Source organism: Salvelinus alpinus, chromosome 3, assembly GCF_045679555.1.
Source record: "Salvelinus alpinus chromosome 3, SLU_Salpinus.1, whole genome shotgun sequence".
Lineage (NCBI taxonomy): Eukaryota > Metazoa > Chordata > Actinopteri > Salmoniformes > Salmonidae > Salvelinus > Salvelinus alpinus.
The window spans coordinates 19731399-19755243 of NC_092088.1; the positions used below are offsets into that span (position 1 = coordinate 19731399).

Genomic DNA, 23845 nt, shown 5'->3' on the forward strand with positions numbered 1-23845 from the left:
CTTTTGTTGTTCTTGGCTTATGCCTTTTTAACAAAAACGAGCCTAGAGAGGGAGAACTATTGACATCCCCAGTTTTCCCTGACACTCAGTGCGTTTCCCCCAGTTAGCTCAATGTGTTTACCCCGGGATGAAATTTGTAAATGGAAACAAAGTTTCCCCCTATCGAATTGCATTTCCCTTTCTCTGGTTTAAGTGCTTCTAAATGAGAAGCGTGCAAAAGAAATACAAACCGCTTTTGGTCTTTGCGACCGACAATTGTTTAGTTTCTCGTCTGGTTCGGAAGCCTGCAGAGGAATCTTGCTGTGGCCTTGATCAGAATTACACTGGAGTGTAGAGTATGAATTAAGGATGTATTAATTTATCCCTGGCCTCTATCAGCGCATCAACTCACACCCACAGTTAGACTTTTGATGCGTACTAATTTGTACTTTTTGTGTGTGTACGTCTATACACAACCTATTGGCATCCGATGGGAGGTAAAACTGGAATTGGACGTCTCTGTGCTGCGTTCAAAATGTGATTTAAGTCAGAAACCATGCTATTACTTTATTTTACACTCCTGTTTCCGCGGGTATTTACTTGGTACAAAGTTATTTTGTAATGTATACTTCCTGGTACAAATAATTCAACAACCAGTCCCGAATGGTACAAAGTGGTGTTTGTTTATTGAATTCCAAAGAAACCAAAGTGTGATTTATTAAGTGCAGTATCTAAGTTAATACTGGGTAAATAGTGGACTGTGAAATGAAGTATAGCCTTATAGGTAAATCACTTCATGCTCTCAGGATGGTTTCATATGTGTAAGTACATTGTAATACATGTGGAATAGATTAAGTCAGTATATCCATAGGGAATTACTGCATTCTCCACCTGCCAACCACTATCTAATGCAGCAGTTAACATACATGGGACAGGTATTGATATCGCTTAAACTGTGTATCTACTATGCATGTTAATGTGCCCTAAGACTAGCCCTGGTGAACTTAACAGCACATACTCTAGGGGTGAGTATCTGACGTTGTTGTCGGTTTCCATGTGAGAGGTGTACAAGACCTTCGTCTGCCCTCAATTGGCTGTTTCTCATAGTTTGGACAACTGCTCTGAATTCCAACACAAAACCTGTACTCTCCCATGGAGCCGGTAAGTGTCTAGGAAAGTTCACAAGGGAACATGTTGGATTGGCTCCGCTGGAAGGTGCCTACGCACCTCCTCTGCATTAGACACGAGGAGGTGTGGTGTATATGGCCAATATACCACGGCTAAAGGCTGTTCTTAGGCGCAACACGGAGTGCCTGGATACAGGCCTTAGCCATGTTATATTGACCATGTAACACAAACCCCTGAGGTGCCTTATTGCTATTATAAACTGGTTACCAACATAATTAGAGCAGTAAAAATACATGCTTTGTCATACCCGTGGTATACAGTCTGATATACCACGGCTGTCAGCCAATCGGCATTCAGGGCTCAAACCAGCCAGTTTATAAATAGATGTATAGCGTTAATGATGTGTCTAAGCCTCTATGCCTGATGCTCTGTTCTTATGGTAATGAGGGAGGCATTCAGTTCAGACAATGGTCACGTTACTCCGAAGAAAGGCGAGGGACAGGGGACGGTAGTCTTCTATGCATTTCCATAGACGAACGCAGTTGGACGGACACGCGCGCGCACACACATTTTGTCGACAACAATATATTATGGGTCCAAATCTCTTCCTTTGTGTCTAGCTTTCAACACTTTTAGATAACACTCTGAGAATAGACATCAAACAAAGATGAATCATAAATCGAGGTCAAAAGAGAACCCTCTCCAAAGTGGAGAAAGGGTTAAAAGTGAAGATCTTCTTTTAAAAAAAAAAAAGAAAAAAAAGAAAGACATTTGCGCAAAAAATAAAAGAAAGTTATTCTCAGTGGAGGGTTCAGTGAACCATATGTAGGTAGCCACAGGCTAATGGGCCGATTGGTCCCTAGCTCACCAGGTATCCCGCACCGTACGCCTCCCCCAACCACCTCCCCATACATGCACTACCTCATCACCCCCCCCGCGTGCCGAAATCCCTCCTCCATTTCCCTCTAATCTCACCTTTTTCTCTGGCGCTGACCTGGGGAGGCCCCCTTTATTCCCCACTGCACGCCAGAAGCCAGCGTTGTGATCCGAGCGGGCCCCGCTCTGGTTCCTCTCGCCCGGCTGCCTCCCCGACGGCTCTCCTCTATTGATTTCTGCACCGCTGTCTGTGTGTTTGCACTGCCGATGCCCGGGCCCCGGCTTTTCTCTCCCCTCATACAGCCCAGGATTCATGCACTGGGAGAAGGAGAGAGAGAGAATGGGGGAAAATAAATAGAGAGCGAGAGAGAGGAAACCAGGCCTTTGATTTTTCATTAGGACTGCTTCCATATTTTAATATTGGGTTTAATCGGCCCTCATGCCTTAAAGAAATAACCATTTGAGACGATTCCCCCGGCCAGCAAAAAGTATATGGATATTCTTCAATCAAAGCCCCTGGAATTCGCTCTTTTGTTTAGAGTTCAGTTGCGATCCTTTCTCTCCTCTCTCGCTTGCCCACTTGCTTTGCGGTTACAGTCGTTAGGCTTATTGACGGTTCTCGGCTCTACTTAACAATAGAAAGGACTTTGACAGGGAAGTCTAGCGCCCGTATTCCAGTCGTGGGAGAAGGAACCATCCCCATCATAACAATGTACCGTTAAAGAAAGGCTATTCCCTGAGATCACATTTGCACAGCACAATATGTAATGATCTATAACATGATGTAATACTATGTTCTATCAATATTGTATCATTTTGCTGGGTTAAGTACAGATCATTTATTTAATCAATACATTTCGACGTTAAAAGTGTGATTTCTTTTATTTAATTTTTTACCCATTTTTTCTTTACATGTCGATTGTATTAGTATTTATGGACACACTATTATTTCTTGCTGAGATGACATGAAGGCCCTTTGAAATAGATTGAGTGTACGTTGTCATATGGGACAATTCCTCCACCGCCAGCCCAGTTTAAATGTGTTATACTTCCACTATTGTCTTCTTTTCCTTGATAATTTGAGATGGTGTCTTTTTTCTATTGGAGCTCATTTGAGACTCCTTTAGTCTTTTATAGCTGTGAAACATAATGCCTTGTCTGTGTTCAAGCCACAAAAGCACCAACCTGTGCGTTAATGAGAGGCTCCATGCTGGTTTCTAAGGCTTGGCTTCCCCACTACTGTTGGAGTCATATTAGGAGGAGAACACACACACACACAGGCCAGTGAACACACACGCACACACACACACACACACACACAAACCAGTGAACACACACACACAAACACGCGCCCTTGCCCGTACAGACCAAGGAGATTTTTCACACACACACACACACACACATACAGACAAAGGAGATTTTTCATACACACACACACACACACACACACACACAAGGCCCTTTATTCCACATAAACACTCACAAGTACACACAGTCTCTGATGATAGACAAGAGTAGTGGATTTGATGACACTAAAGAGCAGAAACAAAACGAAGGCCCAGAAAACCACTCCATCACAATTGTCGCCGCTTTCCTTTATCTGATGATGTATCTAACACACAAAAAAGAAGCACTTAGTTAATTGAACAACCTCTGCCAATTTGTTTGTCTTAAAAGAGAGGAGGAGATGTGAAAACAACAGTTGTGTGTTTGTGTGTGAGAGCTGCTCTTTGTGCCAGTGAAGTGTGTTAACCCCCTGCCAGGATGAGATGCGTTATCGAAGCCGCTGTTGTGATACTTCTGCCTGCTTAAAGGGCTCGGCTTCCTTTTAACGGCACACCGCCCTCCACCACCTCTGCCCCCACTGCTGGGGGAACTAGAAAAGAACCACTGTCACCGGTCCACAACATCACCTGGGTGCATATCATAGGGACACAGTGATAGGAACTCGGAAGTGATTGTTTTCGTGCACTTGTGTAGTGTTTGTCCATTTTGTAGCCATGATTTATTCATGTTTTAATAGGATATTAATGACAGTACTGTAATAATAATTGAGGGTTATTATATATATTTTTGAGGAAATATACTTTTAAGACTGTGTATAATGTTTTATTCCAAGCCACTTCCTCTTCAACAGGATGTGGAGCTGATTAGTAGCAAATTAAAGGTTAAATGCCAATTTGAAGCTGAGACGTCGAGTCGTGACAAAAGTGCCATTAAGTAAAAAAATATATTTAAAAAATGGCCAGCCGCTCTCCTACTGGTGAGAAAGATGTAATGAAGCACGCTTTTGTAAATTAAATATCGTTAATTACTCTTCACGCCATGCCACCAGCCGTGTGCTCGGGGTGACAATAAAGAGGGGGAAAAGTGGAGGGAAAAGCGTCTGCAGAGTAACTTCAGGGCCCCTCATTAGACTCTTCCTCTGGGTATTTTTACGCCTTTTATATCCCATCTAATGAACTGTTTACATTTTTCAGCTTTCCAGGCACCACAATTATTTGCACGTCCCTGTGTCGCTTGTGGCAACAGGCATAGAGAGGGGAGGGCATTTGGGAGGCCCCCCCCAAAAAAACGTGTTTACAATAAAGATCAGTTTATTTGCTTTAAATTATTCTGATTTAGTTTTAAAAGGAGAACTTTTGAAGGCATTTTTAAAAGTGACTAATGTCCATCGGGTCTATAAAGGAAGGGTGTTTAAATGATTGTCTACTGCCTGTTTATGTAGGTTGTTGTTTGTGATTTTATGTTTATTTAGAATGATTATTTTTCCCTTTTTACTTAAAAGTAATGACGTATTAGTAAATATCTAGACATTCATGCATGTACATAAAGAGAACACGTTCATATTTTTTTCAGAATTGCATGAATATAATTTCCAGCTCATGTGGTGTTCTTGATTAGCATATCTTACAGTAATAGGAGTTATTATGCATATATAATTACGTTTTGATGGGTTGAAGAAACTCTCTTCTTCTCACGTCGACGTCAAGAGGTGAGACACGTGTGTTTCTGACAGAACACCAGTACATCCGTCTCACATTTGACGAGCCGCGTAGAGTTTTAAAGGCAGACGGAACACTTTGCATAAAGTTAAGATGGATCTTTGTACAATTTTTTTTTTTTTTTTTTTTGCTTCCGGCAACAGAAGCAAATTCTCACCCAAGATTAGAAAAAGTGACAAAAGAAAAACCGTTCAAAAGGATTCAAAAAAGATCTCATCTCTTCTTTTCTCTGTGGCAATAAGGTATCTTATGGAAGTGCTCCTCCTCGCCTGTTTTCATGTTGTTTTAGACATTTTAATCTTCAACACGCATAAACTAGAATGAGAGATGTTCAATCAACATATTGTCTTTCTCAACTTATTTTAAATTTTTATTTCAATACATATATTTAGACCATTTGAGATTTTTTGGGAACAACCCTAGTTATTACAGATTCTGATCTACCCTGATCAAATATAAAGATCTTCTTCATTACATTATTCTCACTAGTGGAACATAAGCCACATATATAACACAATATTATCAAATGAAGACTATATCCATTTGAGCTGCAACTATATCCATTTCTTTTTATTTTTTATTTTATTTAGCAAAACACCCCAACCGGTAATCAAAGTCTATCAATGGGTGAGGCAGTCAATATTGCACAGCTGCTCTTGTTTTACATCAAATGAACAGGGAATAATCACTCTAAGGGTTATGGTTTGTTTTCCAGAGGGGGAATTCAAAACCACAAGTAAATGGGTAGGGAGCAGCAACAATCTCTGGTTCAGTAGCATTCGGAGTTCTTTTTATTTTCATGTTTCATTTGCGTTGCGTTCACCACGGAAGCTGTTGATACTCTTGGCGGCAACAAACAGCTATTTAGAAATGCCCCCAAAACTGTGCGGGTTTGAAGAAGACATCAGTCTCTGTGTACTAAAATCAAGCCTTCTCCCAGGCATCTAGTCTCAATTACTAGCAACCCGTCATTCCCCTAAGTTACACTGCGGCTCTTTAAGATGACGCTCCTCTAAAATGACACATGTGGGTGTTATCCCGGCAGAACACGACTCTACGCTGTGTACCGGTTGATGTTTTATTGTCTTTGTACTCACACTAACAACTGAAAAACCCACACCTTAACTTTGTCACAACCTGTAACCTGACAATTCTTAAGAAAGGGTTAATTATACTACCGGTTAAAAGTAGATGTAATCCTATCCAAAATCTCTTAATGATGTGTCTGATTTAGTTTGATCAATAATAGATTGTTCACGACACACAAAAATATACAATAGATGCGAAAGTGTTTTAACACAATGATGAACATTGTATCATTGTGATTGTTTAGGCATTCCATTGTGTTTGTGCGTATGCTATGCCGGTGCTGTGTTTTTGATTTGGTCACATTAATATCTGCTCTTCCCCGCAGTCATTCCTTTGGCGGTTTGCGCAGGTCCCCGTGGCTCAGTTGATGCCTTTAGAGACTGTGTTTGTTTGGCTACTTCTCTTTATCAAATGTATTTTTTATTTTTTATTATTAATTCGCTTGTCACCCTGGTCAATCAGATTCCCAGACAACTCGGTAATTACTCCTCAGGCTGTGGCCCTCACTGTCACAATAGCAAGACAAATCACTTTCCTGATGGTCTGTTGGTGGCTGTCCGCTCACTGGCCAAGTTTACTAGGAAAGAAAAAAAACAACGGTGTCAAATAGATTTATTTATTTTTTCGGTACTTTATTTTTATTTAACCTTTTATTTAACAAGGCAAATCAATTATTTCAATGAATGGTAAGATATACATTTCTTTGATAAAACATACTGTAGCACTGTTGAACATATACAGTAGAACTTCATTGAACTTCTAAATACAAATTCTAAAAAGGAAATGGACGAAATAAATGGGAAAATTCTTGTACATGTGGTGAAAACAGGAGTCCCCAAAGATCTTATATGTACCAATATGTTATTTTCAGCTCAATATTTCCTCGTGTATTTGATTTTGCTCTCCTCCCACGGCCCACATAGAACTCCTGTCAGGGCGTTCTGAGAAGGAGGCTTAGTGAACAGTCTCTCTTTCCACTGGTGTGCATTTTAGTTTGGAGGGCATTTGAAGAGGGTGCGTTTTTCTTTTAGTGTCTGTAAACAAGCGCTACACAGCGCCTGGTCCTTCAGCGTCGGAGGTGGCACACACTGAAGAGTGCGTGTGGAAATGTGCGTGTCGGGAATGTTTGTCATTTTTGGACATGGCGTTCCTCCCCCACCCCTTCTGAAGGGGAGAGCAAGAGAGAGCTCAAATCTGATGGAACGCCGATGGGTGATGAATTATTCCCTGTCTAAGTCCCAGCATCTGCCTTATCACAGAGCCTGCCACTGCACTGTGCTGACAGCAGTGGCAGCCCCCAGAAAATATTTAGCGCTGACAAGTGATACTTTCCTTATACATCTCCCGGCCCCTGCCCCAGTGCCGTAGTTGGTTTTATTCTTCAGATTGTGTTGATTTAAGTGTGGAAAGGGGGGCATCTCTACAATTTCAGTGGTACAAGATCACCTCCACACACACACACACACACACACACACACACACACACACACACACACACACACACACACACACACACACACACTGCAGGTGCATGTGCTTTTTTGACATTCTGGTCCATTAGGGGGCTCTCGTGCTTAAGAAATAGCTGTTATGTTTTTCCAAGACAACTCCACTAAGGCTTATTTTTTCTCTCCTCTGTTTTCTCTTCTGTCTTCCTCCTCCCCTCGCAGAAAAGGTCACGTATCGCCTACAGTGATGAGGTGCGGAACGAGCTCCTGGGGGAAGACGCTGGCTCCTCTGAGAGTCAGGTAAGGTGCTAATCAGGCCCCGCCAGTCCCTAGTATGGGTGGCTGGTCCCCGGGTGAGGAAGGGTCAGTGCCTCACGGGGCCTCTCCCAGGGCCACCAGGGCCACTGCAGCATTGGCAACAAGTCATGTGGAAGGAACACTGTTTAATGCAAAGCTGCCCAGGGTCTGAATGGGCTCTAGGCCTGGGACCAGCGTCTGAATGGGCTCTAGGCCTGGGCCCAGCGTCTGGGCAGCGCCAGATTGCGCCCCCCCACACACACACACAGCTGTTCTCCAGCCGTCTGTGTACTTATCCTCTAAAAAGATCCTCCGCACACACACACTCACCTTTAAACACAATTGTGGTAACCACACAACACGGACAATCAGAATAAATAGGATTCCCAGGTTCAGTGTTTGTTTATAAGCATTAGTGTCAAAAAGTCACTGAAATGTTTGCTATTTTACTGGCTATTTGTCGCTATACAACCTTTGTTCAGTAATATTGAAAATATAATTTGATGTTTGATGAAAGGTCGTAATTCTATAGTTGAAAATATAATTAAATTAATGAAAAGATGTATGTTGAATTTTGTAATGAACATTGAAATGTTATTGATGTTTTATCACAACTATGATTAAGTTTGGTTTATAAACAACAGATAAAAAGCTAATTAGCCATATTTCTTCCATTGTCCCAAAATTCTAAGACAATGCAGTGAACATGGGAAATGAACAATCCCTTCAAAAACTGTATTGATTCATTCATATTGAATACGAGAAAGGAGAAAACAAGCATCTGAACTAGTGATCTTAATTGCCAAAAATATGCCACATGTTCTTTAAACTTGTGTTGTTTGGAATTCTGTCTGAGGTGCTGCATCAAAAAGGCAGGCCATCAACAGCTACGCAAACCGTCTTTTTAACGAGCGGCCTAACGCGCGGCCTAACGCTTACCTGCACAGCTGCAACTCACAACACTGACCAGCGTATTTTGGACTAATTCTATATTATCTAGTCAACTTTGCAATAGTTGCTGTGTGTCTCAGTCATACACATAAACAGAGGGAGAAATACATACACTTGCACATTTAGTCCCTCGGTACTTTGTAAGTACAGTTAGATGATCTGAGCAGAGCTAAATAAAGTACAGGTTTTTATTGCTTCCTTATTACCATTTTAGTGATGACCCGTGAACTGCACATCTTACAAACATACCGTATGTATCGCCATCCGATATTATACATTCATATGCATATTCCCTGCAAATTAGTGAGATGCGTAAAGTGACTCTGACATTTTATACAGAAGTTGGAAGTGGATTTGCTGCCAGAACTGTCACATTCAAGACAGTGATGGTTCCTATCAAAATCTTTTCAAAGGCAAAAGGGAAAAAAATACGACCCACATTTCAAATATATATATTTCCCTTTCATTAAATACAATTAATGATGAGCCCCATTATTTAAATAATTATTCATAGACCTAAGAATATTTATCATAGGAAAATAATTTGTTTAAAGAATGGAAACACGCAGACCAATGAGTTAATCTAGAAGTACAATTTAAAATGCATGCATTTTAAGATGTTTTCAGTCTTATGCTGCTCTGTTTAAACAATTATATTATTATTTTAAATATAGATTTTTAGGGTAATTGAATTTGTCCAGCATTCAAGCACTTGAAAAATTCAGATTTTTTGTAGAGGCTGACATGTCTACAGAATGTTTGTTGTAGTTTTAATTCTAATACACTTGTCTGTTTTCTCAAAAATATTTTTCAAAAATATCCATTTTTGTCAAGTGATTCAATATTCCCAACACAAGGATGACTGGAAAGCAAGGGGAGACAAATTGTCCTTGAACCAGAGTTAAAACTCCACATCTAGTTACACATTATACATGTATATAAGCAAAGGAAAATTGAATAGAAAGTACAAGTTATTCCAAAATAAATGGCAGGTTGGTGTTTTATTATCATTAATCTTGACCTGGAGGCAGCTCTGCAGAGTGGTCACTAGCTAGCACAGCCACAAAGTCATAATATCTTTATTTTAAATCTAGCCATTAACCCTAACATTTTTACGTGTCATATTTATTTTGATCTTGACAAACTCCTCTGTCCCGGCTAATGACAAGCATCCCCATAACATGATGCTGCCGCCACACTACTTGAAAATAGAGGTTTCGCTCTGTGTTGTTTTGTATTGCATTTGACCCAATCCTGTAGTTTAATTTAGGCCAAAAAGTGTATTTATTTGCTGTATTATAGGGTTTTATTTCTCTGCGGGACAATTACACAAATGTTTATGCAAAAGATACACCAGAATGGCTCTCTAAGAGGTGCTGGGTGTTCCTGAGTGGTATAGTCTCAGACCTGACTAAAATCTGCTTAAGAAAAATCAGAGACAAGGTTTAAATATTGCTGTCCGTCAATGATCCTCAACCAAAATGTACTGAGCCTGAGCAATTTTGAAAAAAACTAAGGATATACTGTATGTTGTGCAAATAATCTTAATGAAAAGGTTACAAAAGTGATGACTGCCAAAGGTGCTTCCACCAAGTATTAATTCAGGGTGGTGATATTTCAGTTTTTTTTATGTTTTGTTAGTTATAGAACATTTTCCGAATTTTCTTTCACTTTGGAAATGTGGAGTAGGTTGTGTAGATTTAAATTTTAAGGCAGCAAAATGTGAAAAAAGTTGAAGGCTGTGTAAACTTTCTATAGGCGCTGTATATATATGCCTTCAGTAGTTGCTTCAGAACCTTAAATGCTCGAAGCATAACATTTGTACTTTTATAAGTTTAGTCTATCAGAATTTTAATGTTTGTACATTGTAAAACAAAATAATTTCTCACACTCACACACCCACATAGTTTTTAAAAATGAAAATATTTATCTCATTTCTGTTTTAAAAACTTCTGGAGATAACACACGACTTGGTCTGGCTGTGAGTGGAGTGCTCGGAACTTCAGTTAATTTTTTTTATTGAACGAGGCGGGAGAGAAAGAGAGGATGGGGAAAAGATGGGGGAGCTGGGGCAAGTCGGTCAATTTAATTCCTGACGATCTGAAAGAGGTCAGGATCATTTCATATAGCCCTGGCTGAGCAGATCATTACCAGTCGCAAATCTGTTCGTTACATGGCCAGGTTTTCTAGCTAAGTACATAGGGAGCTGTCATAAGTTCTAAAAATGACGTGTCGGCCCTGCGATAATGGCTAAAGGACGATTTAATAGAGTTCGGCATTTATTTGTTATCTGTACGCGGGCAGAGACCAAAATGGCGTTATCACTCTTCTTTTTTTAATAACGTGGTAGTCTACCGTTGTACATTCCCCCCCATTTTCTTTCTCACTCGGCATGCAATTCACACACTCAGAGACACACGCACACGGTCTACCACACACATAGTAGCTAGCGCACACACATTTTTCGCACATGAACACTCTACGGAATAGTTTCGATTTCAGTCACAGCAGAAGGCTTGGCCACAAGAGATTGTGCTGGTTTGAGCCGGCATGGACCAGATTTGACAGGCTACAAAGGAAGCAGATTACCACTTGTATCGAATTCCGTATTGAATGAAAAAAAATCTTTGTTTGAAAAATCTGCTGATTATCGTAACAGAAAAATTGCAGCAGTGCGATTTTGAATACTGGCTGGCATTAAAAAGAAATGAGGAAAGGCATTCACGGAGGCGTAATTATAACATTTACAATATTCTGTGTTTACCACTTTCTCTGGAGCAAAGCTAGCGTTGTGGGTTACGTTTTAAAAGAATGGATGCCAAAGAAAAATACATCTATATGGAGAAAAAGAAGGGAACGCCAAGCACAAAGCCTCTCATATAGTTTCAGCAAATCCTCCACGAGGACTTCCAATCGGCCAAGCAGCACAAATAAGATAGAACAACTTTTGTTTGGTCCTCATTGAATTGGACGGTAGGGCTGCGGCGTGTGATCGGCGGCTCTGGCTGGCCTGTTCAAACCCTAAATAGCCACATGTGTAGTTTTAAACTTTGGCCCCCTCAATAAGGCATTCAACGCAGGCGGTTGTGACCTTCGAAATAATGGACAGTTTCCAGGCTGCAAAGTGGCCCTTTTTTCTCACCGAAAGAAAGAGGGAAGAAAATCCTATTTCTTTGCAATGTTAAAAAAAAATACAAAAAAAATACATTTGTTAGCCTGTCTGTTGCTGCCGAGTTCCCCAAGGCCAGAGCTCCCTAAAATACAACTCTCAGCACACACAAATAAAGCTTTTTTACTTTTAGGTATATTTTATTTAACTCCTTTTATTTGATTCTGCCACTCGAGGGATTCTATATCGCTTGATAGTGGTGCAGTTCTACATTATTTCTCAGACGTTTTTTGAAATGTTCTTCAGATTTGCACTTCCATGGTATTTAACTTTTTTAAACTCAGAATTACGATATTTTATGATTATATATAAATGACATATTTGTAATTGGAAATCTTTTTATAATTCAATCGGGGAAAGCTTACTAAAAGTATATACGTTTCTAAACATCAATCAGACATGTTAACATTTTTACCACCCTAATTCAAAGCATAATATTTATTTTGTATATTTAAATAAATTCACTATTTTTAAGGTTACTTGTCTACAAATAACCATATTATAGAATATATATATTTTTACTGAACAGTGACAATAATATTGATGGTGCCACTCCAGATATGACTGTTTTATTTTCTCACTCTCTCAAATGCTAATAGTCATTCGTCAGAGTATAACGTTACATTGACGTTACACAGACGTAATTGTGCTTAAATTTCTCAATGTTTGCCGACTGGGTAGCTGCTTCCTTGTTAACTCTTCGGTGTGAGTGCCTTTCAGAGGAGCCTAGCCTGTTATTCCTGACGACTGTGGCCACGACAACCAATAGTTTAACATCATTCCTACCACCAAGGCTTTTTCTTTCTTCTCAACAGTCAAGTTCATCATTTCTGATCCAAGTCCTCCTACCTCTTTTGTGATATCATAGCAAATTATTTCAAACTAGCAAAATTCAAAATGACCACCACATACAAAGTGAGATGAGAGGGAAGTCATGTATCCCTGAGCCTCCCTTCAGATCTGCTAACCTTTAATCTCGCCCAAGAAATGGAGATAGAAAAAAATCACCTGCAACGGCTAACAAATGAAGAAACTTGTCCTTCCCCTCCTCTACTAAATCATGTTCCCACGACAAGCCCCCTCTCCATGACGTTCCCCGACATGAAGAGCAGGTTGCTGAAAGCGTCCTTTTTAGTTGTGATAAAAACTCAAATTGAATCGTTGCTGTCCTCCAATGTCTCTCTCTCTCTCTCTCTCTTATATATAGAAAGTAACAACAGTAGGTTTTGGGAATATCTTCTATTTACCTATTTCTATTTGACATTCTCTTTCATCAAAAATGAATAACTAATGCTAAGATTCATTTTTCATGACTCCCGGTAACGGTTGTCCTGATAATAAGCTCCACCGTTATGTATGCATGTATGTATGTACAGTCTATGTATAACACAGGCGCCCTCACACGGGTATCCATACATAATCCACACAGCAGGCGTCTTATTGAGGTACATGAAATATTAACAATATGTCACCATTGATGGACACATTGCCAACAATGGAATGGTTCTACATTTCTACAATGTACAATTAAAAAAGGCTTATCTCAATATTTTTTTTGTTATTTCCCTGGGATCCTGCATAGGGATATATATATATGTATATATTATTCCCTCATTTAAACTTCTATGCACACTGTACTCAAACGGTATTTTCCTACTCTACAGAGTGGGATCTAGAATGTTTTTGCCATAAGTCTTGTGATGCGACTTCCTCGACGATGCTAGTTTAGACACTGCGAGTCGAGCAATCCTTTCCCTCTCGTTGTCTCATGTGACAGCGAGAGAACTTGATCTTTGCTTGTTCCAAAAAAGTCTGCTCGAGTCTCGTGTTTAGCGTCGTTTAATGTGCTTGTCTGTGATTTCTAAACGCTAAACATGCAAACGGATAAATCGTCAAGGTTAATTCTTTACCCAGCCGCATGATCTGCTTCCTGCCATGTCTTTCCTTTTTATCTTTCCCTCCCTCTATTTCTCTCTCTCTCTCTGCTTTCACGTGGCAGTTGATCAAGTTACGTGAAGAGGTAAGTTCCTCTATGGCTATCCTGTTTTTTTGATTCCTTTCCATCTGACTATCTTTATGCCCTCATCTCTGCAGCCTAAAGGCCAAGGCTGTTTCTGAGGTTCTTATGAGCCTCTATGGGGATAAATTCAATGAAATATATTTTCTGTACAAATCTGAAAAGGTATTATTTCTGATAGTACACTCTTTACAAAACACATGTGGGGAAAAAGGCAGGGATAAAGGACAGTGCTGAAGGGTTAAACCCCAGAAGGCCCGCCCACTATTTCACCAGGTAACTATCAACGTCTTTATGCTCAGCAATCATGGCTGCTCAATATCACGCGGAATTAGTGAATTCTGCATTTTTCCCTTAAATAGCACTTCCTGTAAGCCTTGTGTAGCCATGATGTAGTAGTAATGCTATAGTTGTTGTCGTTTTGTATTTGTTATTGTAAAAAAGGAGGGTGGAGTGATCGGTTATCAGTATAAGTATGATATTAGGTACGTACCTTTTTTTATATAGGGAATATTTCAATGTAATCGATGAGTACATTCTGAATTAGTTCTTTTTAAAATGTGTATCACTTCATCAAAGGAAAGCGACGTTCATACACTGTAGCTATACGACACTTTGAAATGTCTTTGAAGGCTGAAGATAATCTTGTCTCAGGTTTCCATTCTCCAGCTTTTGTGTTTCTATTGGCTTGTACAGTACATGTCTTTGTTGCGTTTGTGATATGGCTGTCGTCATAGGGGGATCTAGGGGGATCGTCAATGTCGTCATAGGGGGATCGTCAATGTCGTCATAGGGGGATCTAGGGGGATCGTCAATGTCGTTATAGGGGGATCTAGGGGGATCGTCAATGTCGTCCTAGGGGGATCGTCAATGTCGTCATAGGGGGATCTAGGGGGATCGTCAATGTCGTCATAGGGGGATCTAGGGGGATCGTCAATGTCGTCATAGGGGGATCTAGGGGGATCGTCAATGTCGTCATAGGGGGATCTAGGGGGATCGTCAATGTCGTCATAGGGGGATCTAGGGGGATCGTCAATGTCGTCATAGGGGGATCTCCTATCTGCTATCCTCGCACAGCAATGTAGCACCATCAGCCCGCCACTATCTTGATGCGACCCCCCCCCCCCCCCCCCCCCCCCACCGTTACATCGCCGCCATGCTACACCTTTCCCCATAGAATACTGTTGAATAGGCACAATGCTTGGTTTTTATATTACGAGACCGACAGTAGAGGGTCTTGGATTGTCTCTTCTTCTGGTCTGAACACATGTAAACACGGGCTGGGAGGGAGCATGGCTGGTGGCCAATGGGCTGGCTGAGAGCTGCGTGAACCTGCTGGAGTAAAATGATCATCACTCATTCTGTTATCTGACCAGGTTCCCCTCCTTCAATCGCCGTTCAGAACGAGTAACAGGACACGACTGTCAACAGGAATATCTGTTGATATATCCATTGTAACCACTACGTTATTTAGAGGCACTTAGACAACCACAAATATACATTTTAAAGATGAATCGGCCATGCTTGAGCAAATCTGTTTGGAGCATCTCTTTAGGCAACACGAGACTTACTTTTCATCTCTGTGTGTGGATGTGTGTTTTGTAAGGTCGTCTGTGAATGTGTATATGCCGGGTTCTTAGCGCCAGTGAATGTTTTTGTTGTGTTTCCTGGAGCTGAGCGATACTCTTCCTATGGAAGCCACCCTCCATTCATAATTTAGAACGATGTTCTCTCCAGACTTCTTATTGTCCTCTTTCCTCCACCTTGCCACACTGCATGCCTCAGGTCAGGTGAAACCTCTCGTTGCCTCGCCTGTCTTCCCCTGTGGAAGGCACCACGATTCAATTGGGTTTGATTCCCGCCCTCTTCACCATATCAACATGTTTTATCTACTCCCTTTTCTTCCCATTCTTCCTGCATTTTGAATCAAAGGCTGGCACAGCTTATTCACACTTAAGCCCCCCTTTAAAAAAAAAAAAACTATACTTTTTTCCTCAGCTGGAAAACATGTTTAAATATTTAGCACCCATATTCACAGCTGTTTGACACTTATAATTCCTCATCTTACAAGTCCCAAACAAAACCGCGGAGGAGATCACACAGTCCGTCTGAATCACAGCTGTCATCATTATTCACTTTGACTCCCCACCCTTATTGAAGTAATAAGGAATCATCGGAACTTTTGAAAATGGGGATGGTTACCGTCGTTGTTTGATATTGAAAAAAGGGAGCAGAAAAAGGGGAAGGAAGAGAGTATTTTTGCGCTGCAGATGCATTGTTCTGCTGCTGCCAAAGAACCCCCCCCCCCCCCACACACACACACAAAAACATCTCATTTGTATAGTTCCTAAGAAGGTCTTTGTTGCAAATTTAGGTGTCAGATAAAAAGGCATACATGGATACGTGGAAATGGGGAAGGGGAGCGCACCAATGCACTCGCGGACGCACAGTATTGTCTTTAAATTGTTTTGTGTTTAGCTGTATGCGAAGAAGATTCATTTAGATAACAGGCCATTATCATTTTCTCTAGGAGGTGTATGGCAGGTATTATTATTATAGGTCTGTGTTTGTGTGTTTATTCTTATGGTATTTTGGTGACTCGGCTCCTCTGTCATAGCCACAGGGGTCAAGGCTTGATAAATGCCATTTAGCAGATGCTTTTATCCAAAGCCACTTCTAGTCGTGTGTGTGTGTGTGTGTGTAAGCTCCGTGCTCTACACAGTCACACAGTTATAGCTCACCAGGAGTGGCTAGCAACTTCCTCTTGTTTAAATGGTTAGCAGGGAAGATGCTCAAACTGACTGGGTGGCTTAGGGAAATGCACCATTTGCGTTTCTAAAGGGTGTAGGTCTGCACTGATTCCATCCTCTTGTCCCATTGCATCAGTAGAGATGGTTATACAGGTAAAGTGGTGTTGTTTTGGGCTGTTGTAGATTGTAGGTATTGGATTATGGATATGGTACCTGTTTAGAACTCGTACCTACAGTTGGTACTGGTTCCGTGTACAAGGACCTCCCTGGTGTGTTAAGATCTCAGCATTTTTACAAATAGCTGAACCATCCTGAGGGGTTTTTATTCTACATTAATTCCTGTTGGTGGATTTTATACTTCTGATGAAGTGGTTAGAAGGCTGGTGTTGGTACTGGATCTGTGCCGGCTGGCCTGCACTCTCACCCCTTCAGCTTCTGTCAGTGTCAAACCTGGCTGGGCACATTATTCTAATGAAGAGAGGGAGGGAGGCTGGAGAGAGAGCGGGAGGGAGGGAGGCTGGAGAGAGAGCGGGATGGAGGGAGGCTGGAGAGAGAGCGGGATGGAGGGAGGCTGGAGAGAGAGCGGGATGGAGGGAGGCTGGAGAGAGAGCGGGATGGAGGGAGGCTGGAGAGAGAGCGGGATGGAGGGAGGCTGGAGAGAGAGCGGGATGGAGGGAGGCTGGAGAGAGAGCGGGATGGAGGGAGGCTGGAGAGAGAGCGGGATGGAGGGAGGCTGGAGAGAGAGCGGGAGGGAGGGAGGCTGGAGAGAGAGCGGGAGGGAGGGAGGCTGGAGAGAGAGCGGGAGGGAGGGAGGCTGGAGAGAGAGAAGGGGAGGGAGGGAGGCTGGAGAGAGAGAAGGGGAGGGAGGGAGGCTGGAGAGAGAGAAGGGGAGGGAGGGAGGCTGGAGAGAGAGCGGGAGGGAGGGAGGCTGGAGAGAGAGCGGGAGGGAGGGAGGCTGGAGAGAGAGCGGGAGGGAGGGAGGCTGGAGAGAGAGAAGGGGAGGGAGGGAGGCTGGAGAGAGAGAAGGGGAGGGAGGGAGGCTGGAGAGAGAGAAGGGGAGGGAGGGAGGCTGGAGAGAGAGAAGGGGAGGGAGGGAGGCTGGAGAGAGAGCGGGATGGAGGGAGGCTGGAGAGAGAGCGGGATGGAGGGAGGCTGGAGAGAGAGCGGGATGGAGGGAGGCTGGAGAGAGAGCGGGATGGAGGGAGGCTGGAGAGAGAGCGGGATGGAGGGAGGCTGGAGAGAGAGCGGGATGGAGGGAGGCTGGAGAGAGAGCGGGATGGAGGGAGGCTGGAGAGAGAGCGGGATGGAGGGAGGCTGGAGAGAGAGCGGGATGGAGGGAGGCTGGAGAGAGAGCGGGATGGAGGGAGGCTGGAGAGAGAGCGGGATGGAGGGAGGCTGGAGAGAGAGCGGGATGGAGGGAGGCTGGAGAGAGAGCGGGATGGAGGGAGGCTGGAGAGAGAGCGGGATGGAGGGAGGCTGGAGAGAGAGCGGGATGGAGGGAGGCTGGAGAGAGAGCGGGATGGAGGGAGGCTGGAGAGAGAGCGGGATGGAGGGAGGCTGGAGAGAGAGCGGGATGGAGGGAGGCTGGAGAGAGAGCGGGATGGAGGGAGGCTGGAGAGAGAGCGGGATGGAGGGAGGCTGGAGAGAGAGCGGGATGGAGGGAGGCTGGAGAGAGAGCGGGAGGGAGGGAGGCTGGAGAGAGAGCGGGAGGGAGGGAGGCTGGAGAGAGAGCGGGAGGGAGGGAGGCTGGAGAGAGAGCGGGAGGGAGGGAGGCTGGAGAGAGGGGGAGGGAGGGAGGCTGGAGAGAGAGAGGGGGAGGGAGGGGGACGGAGGGAGGGAGGCTGGAGAGAGAGGGGGACGGAGGGAGGGAGGCTGGAGAGAGGGGGACGGAGGGAGGCTGGAGAGAGGGGGGACGGAGGGAGGCTGGAGAGAGAGAGGGGGAAGGAGGGAGGCTGGAGAGAGAGAGGGGGAGGGAGGGAGGCTGGAGAGAGAGAGGGGGAGGGAGGGAGGCTGGAGAGAGAGAGAGAGGGGGGGAGGGAGGGAGGCTGGAGAGAGAGGGGGGGAGGGAGGGAGGCTGGAGAGAGAGAGGGGGAGGGAGGGAGGCTGGAGAGAGAGGGGGAGGGAGGGATGCTTGAGAGGGGAGGGAGGCTAGAGAGGGAGACAGACAGACAGAGGAGGGAGACAGACAGACAAAGGAGGGAGACAGACTGTCAGGCTGGAGGGAGGGAGGGAGACAGACAGACAGACTGACAGGCTGGAGGGAGGGAGGGAGGGAGGGAGACTGACAGACAGACAGACTGACAGGCTGGAGGGAGGGAGGGAGACAGACTGACAGGCTGGAGGGAGGGAGGGAGGGAGACAGACTGACAGGCTGGAGGGAGGGAGACAGACTGACAGGCTGGAGGGAGGGAGGGAGGGAGACAGACTGACAGGCTGGAGGGAGGGAGGGAGACTGACTGACAGGAGGGAGGGAGACTGACTGACAGGAGGGAGGGAGGGAGACTGACTGACAGGAGGGAGGGAGGGATACTGACTGACAGGAGGGAGGGATACTGACTGACAGGAGGGAGGGATACTGACTGACAGGAGGGAGGGATACTGACTGACAGGAGGGAGGGAGGGAGACTGACTGACAGGAGGGAGGGAGACTGACTGACAGGAGGGAGGGAGACTGACTGACAGGAGGGAGGGAGACTGACTGACAGGAGGGAGGGAGACTGACTGACAGGAGGGAGGGAGACTGACTGACAGGAGGGAGGGAGACTGACTGACAGGAGGGAGGGAGACTGACTGACAGGAGGGAGGGAGACTGACTGACAGGAGGGAGGGAGACTGACTGACAGGAGGGAGGGAGGGAGGGAGGCTGACAGGAGGGAGGGAGGGAGGGAGGCTGACAGGCTGGAGGGAGGGAGGGAGGCTGACAGGCTGGAGGGAGGGAGGGAGGCTGACAGGCTGGAGGGAGGGAGGGAGGCTGACAGGCTGGAGGGAGGGAGGGAGACTGACTGACAGGAGGGAGGGAGGGAGACAGACAGACAGGCTGGAGGGAGGGAGGGAGGGAGACAGACAGACAGAGGAGGGAGACAGACAGACAGAGGAGGGAGACAGACAGACAGAGAGGAGGGAGACAGACAGACAGACAGAGGAGGGAGACAGACAGACAGACAGAGGAGGGAGACAGACAGACAGACAGAGGAGGGAGACAGACAGACAGACAGAGGAGGGAGACAGACAGACAGACAGAGGAGGGAGACAGACAGACAGACAGAGGAGGGAGACAGACAGACAGACAGAGGAGGGAGACAGACAGACAGACAGAGGAGGGAGACAGACAGACAGACAGAGGAGGGAGACAGACAGACAGACAGACAGAGGAGGGAGACAGACAGACAGACAGACAGAGGAGGGAGACAGACAGACAGACAGACAGAGGAGGGAGACAGACAGACAGACAGACAGAGGAGGGAGACAGACAGACAGACAGACAGAGGAGGGAGACAGACAGACAGACAGACAGAGGAGGGAGACAGACAGACAGACAGACAGAGGAGGGAGACAGACAGACAGACAGAGGAGGGAGACAGACAGACAGACAGAGGAGGGAGACAGACAGACAGACAGACAGACAGAGAAGGGAGACAGACAGACAGACAGACAGAGGAGGGAGACAGACAGACAGACAGACAGACAGACAGACGAGGGAGACAGACAGACAGACAGACAGACAGAGGAGGGAGACAGACAGACAGACAGACAGACGGAGGGAGACAGACAGCACAGACAGACGGAGGGAGACAGACAGACAGACAGACAGACAGAGGAGGGAGACAGACAGACAGACAGACAGACAGACGGAGGGAGACAGACAGACAGACAGACAGACAGAGGAGGGAGACAGACAGACAGACAGACAGACAGACAGAGGAGGGAGACAGACAGACAGACAGACAGAGGAGGGAGACAGACAGACAGACAGACAGACAGAGGAGGGAGACAGACAGACAGACAGAGGAGGGAGACAGACAGACAGACAGAGGAGGGAGACAGACAGACAGACAGACAGACAGAGGAGACAGACAGACAGAGGAGACAGACAGACAGACAGAGGAGACAGACAGACAGAGGAGACAGACAGACAGAGGAGACAGACAGACAGAGGAGACAGACAGACAGAGGAGACAGACAGACAGAGGAGACAGACAGACAGAGGAGACAGACAGAGGAAGGAGACAGACAGAGAGATAGACAGATATAGGAAGGAGACAGACAGAGAGATAGACAGATATAGGAAGGAGACAGACAGACAGAGGAGGGAGACAGACAGAGTCTGAGAGAGGGTGGGAGGCTGGTGCGAGAGAGGGTGGGAGGCTGGAGAGACAGAGAGGGAGGGAGGGAAGCTGGAGAGACAGAGAGGGAGGGTGGGAGGCTGGAGAGACAGAGAGGGAGGGAGGGAGGGAAGCTGGAGAGACAGAGAGAGGCTGGAAAGAGATGGCGCTAGGGAGGGAGGCTGGAGAGAGAGGGGGATAGGGAGGATGGCGGGAGGAAGGATGGTGGGTGGGAGGGAGAGAGATAGGGATGGAGGGAGAGGAGAGGGAGAAAAGCTTTGAAGTGGCTTTTCAGCGCAGCTAGTCTGCTGGCCGTCTCGGGGAGACGTGTCACCTTTGCCGAGAGGGAATAGGAAAATCACGTTTCGAATGGTAATGATAACATACTAATCACTTGAGTTCTTTGAAGAACGGGGGAGCGAGCTACTCTGTCAGTATCCCCGGCTGCCTTGTGCTCCGAGGCACACAGCCAGGGTCTAGGTGTATTAGCTTAAGCGTTGCATGTCAATACGTCCCCTCCATCTCCGCTGATCCATAGGGGCTCATTAAGCCGAGCTGGCTTCCTTCTCTCTCCCCACGCGGCGTGCACAGGCACACCGCCATCACACTGCACACCCAACCACCCACCACCTCTTTCTCCCTCTCTCCCTACATCCTTGTCACCCGCTCCCTCTCTCCCTCTCTCCCACCATCACCCCCCGACCCTCTGTCGCCTCCCTCCCTTTAACTATTGAAAAGTATTTCTGTCAATTTAAATGACATCTGTCCACCAGCGACGAGAAGGTGGGTAGAGAGGGAAAAAATAAAGTTCAGAGGCAGTTTTTCTTGTTTTCCCCTCACTCTGATTTGTCAAACTTTGAAAAGTGGGATGCCATCTTAATTGTTCTATTTTATTTCCTTCCATATTTTGATAGCTTAGCTAGAGACTCCAGTGCTCCCCTCCCTCCCTTTCTAAACGAATGTAAACCCCTTTCACAGAGAGAGTTACCATTCGTCTGAGTGGTGGATCTGTGGTACTTCTACGGTAGACTTGTTGGGCTCGCGTAACACACCTGGTGTTGGTTTAAAACGTCACACGTGTAGGTTCAGTGAAGGTTTGACCACTGAAAGACTGGAGAATCCCAAGACAAATGACCTTTTATGGAGGTCAAGATGCGTACTTGAGTTCAGGTTACTATTCAAGGTGGTACAACCCTTGACTCTTTCCCTCGTAACTTTATCTGCATGAGATTGTAAGGACTGTTTATAATGTAATAATACGATGGCGTTTAATGTGGTGTTGTGACAATGATGTCACATTTAAAGGGACAGTTCACCCAACTTACCAAATCACATATTGGTTTCCTTGACATGTAAACAGTCTATGGACAAGGCATGACAGCAAGCCGTGCTGTGGTTTAGTTTCCCTGGCACTGTTTCCCGAATGCTACCGTTTTAGAATTTCAACGGACCGATATTAGATTTTTTGACGCGTCATTCCCACAGATTTTGAAATGGTCTCAAATTGATTGTGAAGCTCAACAGTCACTTACAGATTATTTTAACATGACGATAGAAATGCTAATATTGGGCCTTTTGACTTTGTGCCACAAGTGCTAAAACGGTAGCATTCGGGAAACAGTGCCAGGGAAACTAAACCACAGCACGGCTTGCTGTCATGCCTTGTCCATAGACTGTTTACATGTCAAGGAAACCAATATGTGATTTAGTGAGTTGGGTGAACTGTCCCTTTAATTTCTGAGTCACAAGATGCAGCATGATCTGACCTGGTCTTGGCTTACAAAGAATCGCCAGCAGTGAATGGAAGAACAACCATTTTGATACCTTTCAGAAAAAGAACGGCTCGCTATGGATGTCGCCCATGGAAGTCACAGATATTCTTGATGCCAAATGTGTCGGCCTATAACAACTCCTACTACTATCTAGCTAGATACACAGAACATGGAAATGAAAAATGATCAAATTGCTCACTATGAAACACAAAGTACCTCGGTCGCCCTTTGGAACTTGAATACAGTATATCCTTTCAATGGGCGACCTTGTCATTCGTCGATACCTATGAATAAGTCAACATGCGTGTGAGGCTTGAAATTCTGTTGTTCGATGTATTCTGTGACTGGAACTCATGGTTGTACGGGTTTACCATAGTCTATACTAGGATTGTCTATTATGGTGAATGTCCAATACTGACTGGTGAGAGATTTGCTGTACATGTGCTGATTGCACAGGTATGCCGATTCTGTAAGCTGTGTCGTATCCCGTTGTTCTCAGTGTAGATCAGTGTCCATTTTGTTTATGGTGTAAATATGTCACTGCTCAGTGTTTTATAGGATTGCGTAGTACATGCTAGTGTTTCTTTGTGTGTTTTGCTATTTGTTTTAGGGCTTTATGTTGATTCACAAATTATATTATAGGCTGTTACATTTTACTAGTCACTTTTTACTCGATACACTTCCAAATTAATTGGCAGGATATGGTCATATGGTGTCCTCTGAGGCGTTAAACTGTCTCACCGACCATGTGCCACACCAGTAGAACTTTCTAGAAAGCAATACATGTCTTATGTTCCATAACCAAATACATTAGGAGAGTAAATGCGTTTGATTTCCACTTTAATGAGGGTTTTCTCCTTAATTCCAAAGCCATCACCTTGACAGTTATTTTTTTTCTTCTTCTTGAAAGCTGCAAATGATAATTTATTGCATCTCAATTAGCTCTTCACCCTCCCTCAACTCTGCCCTCCACGCTAAATGTGAAGTAATGAGTTGCAGAAGACTGAACGAGATGAGGTGGGGGACATCTCAATTATAAAAT

General features: G+C 44.8%; 1 protein-coding gene across 4 annotated transcripts in view; it reads left to right on the forward strand.

The window, feature by feature from the left end:
• The window catches only part of LOC139570201 (vesicle transport through interaction with t-SNAREs homolog 1A-like), a 183434-nt gene that overhangs the window by 18099 nt on the left and 141490 nt on the right, over positions 1–23845 (forward strand). For 2 of the 4 annotated variants that reach the window (XM_071391840.1, XM_071391837.1), the window contains exons 4-5: positions 7748–7825; positions 13942–13962. In XM_071391840.1, the coding sequence (XP_071247941.1) occupies positions 7748–7825; positions 13942–13962 (99 nt within the window). The remainder of the gene's footprint in view (positions 1–7747; positions 7826–13941; positions 13963–23845) is intronic. The other 2 variants (XM_071391841.1, XM_071391838.1) reach the window with 1 other exon arrangement.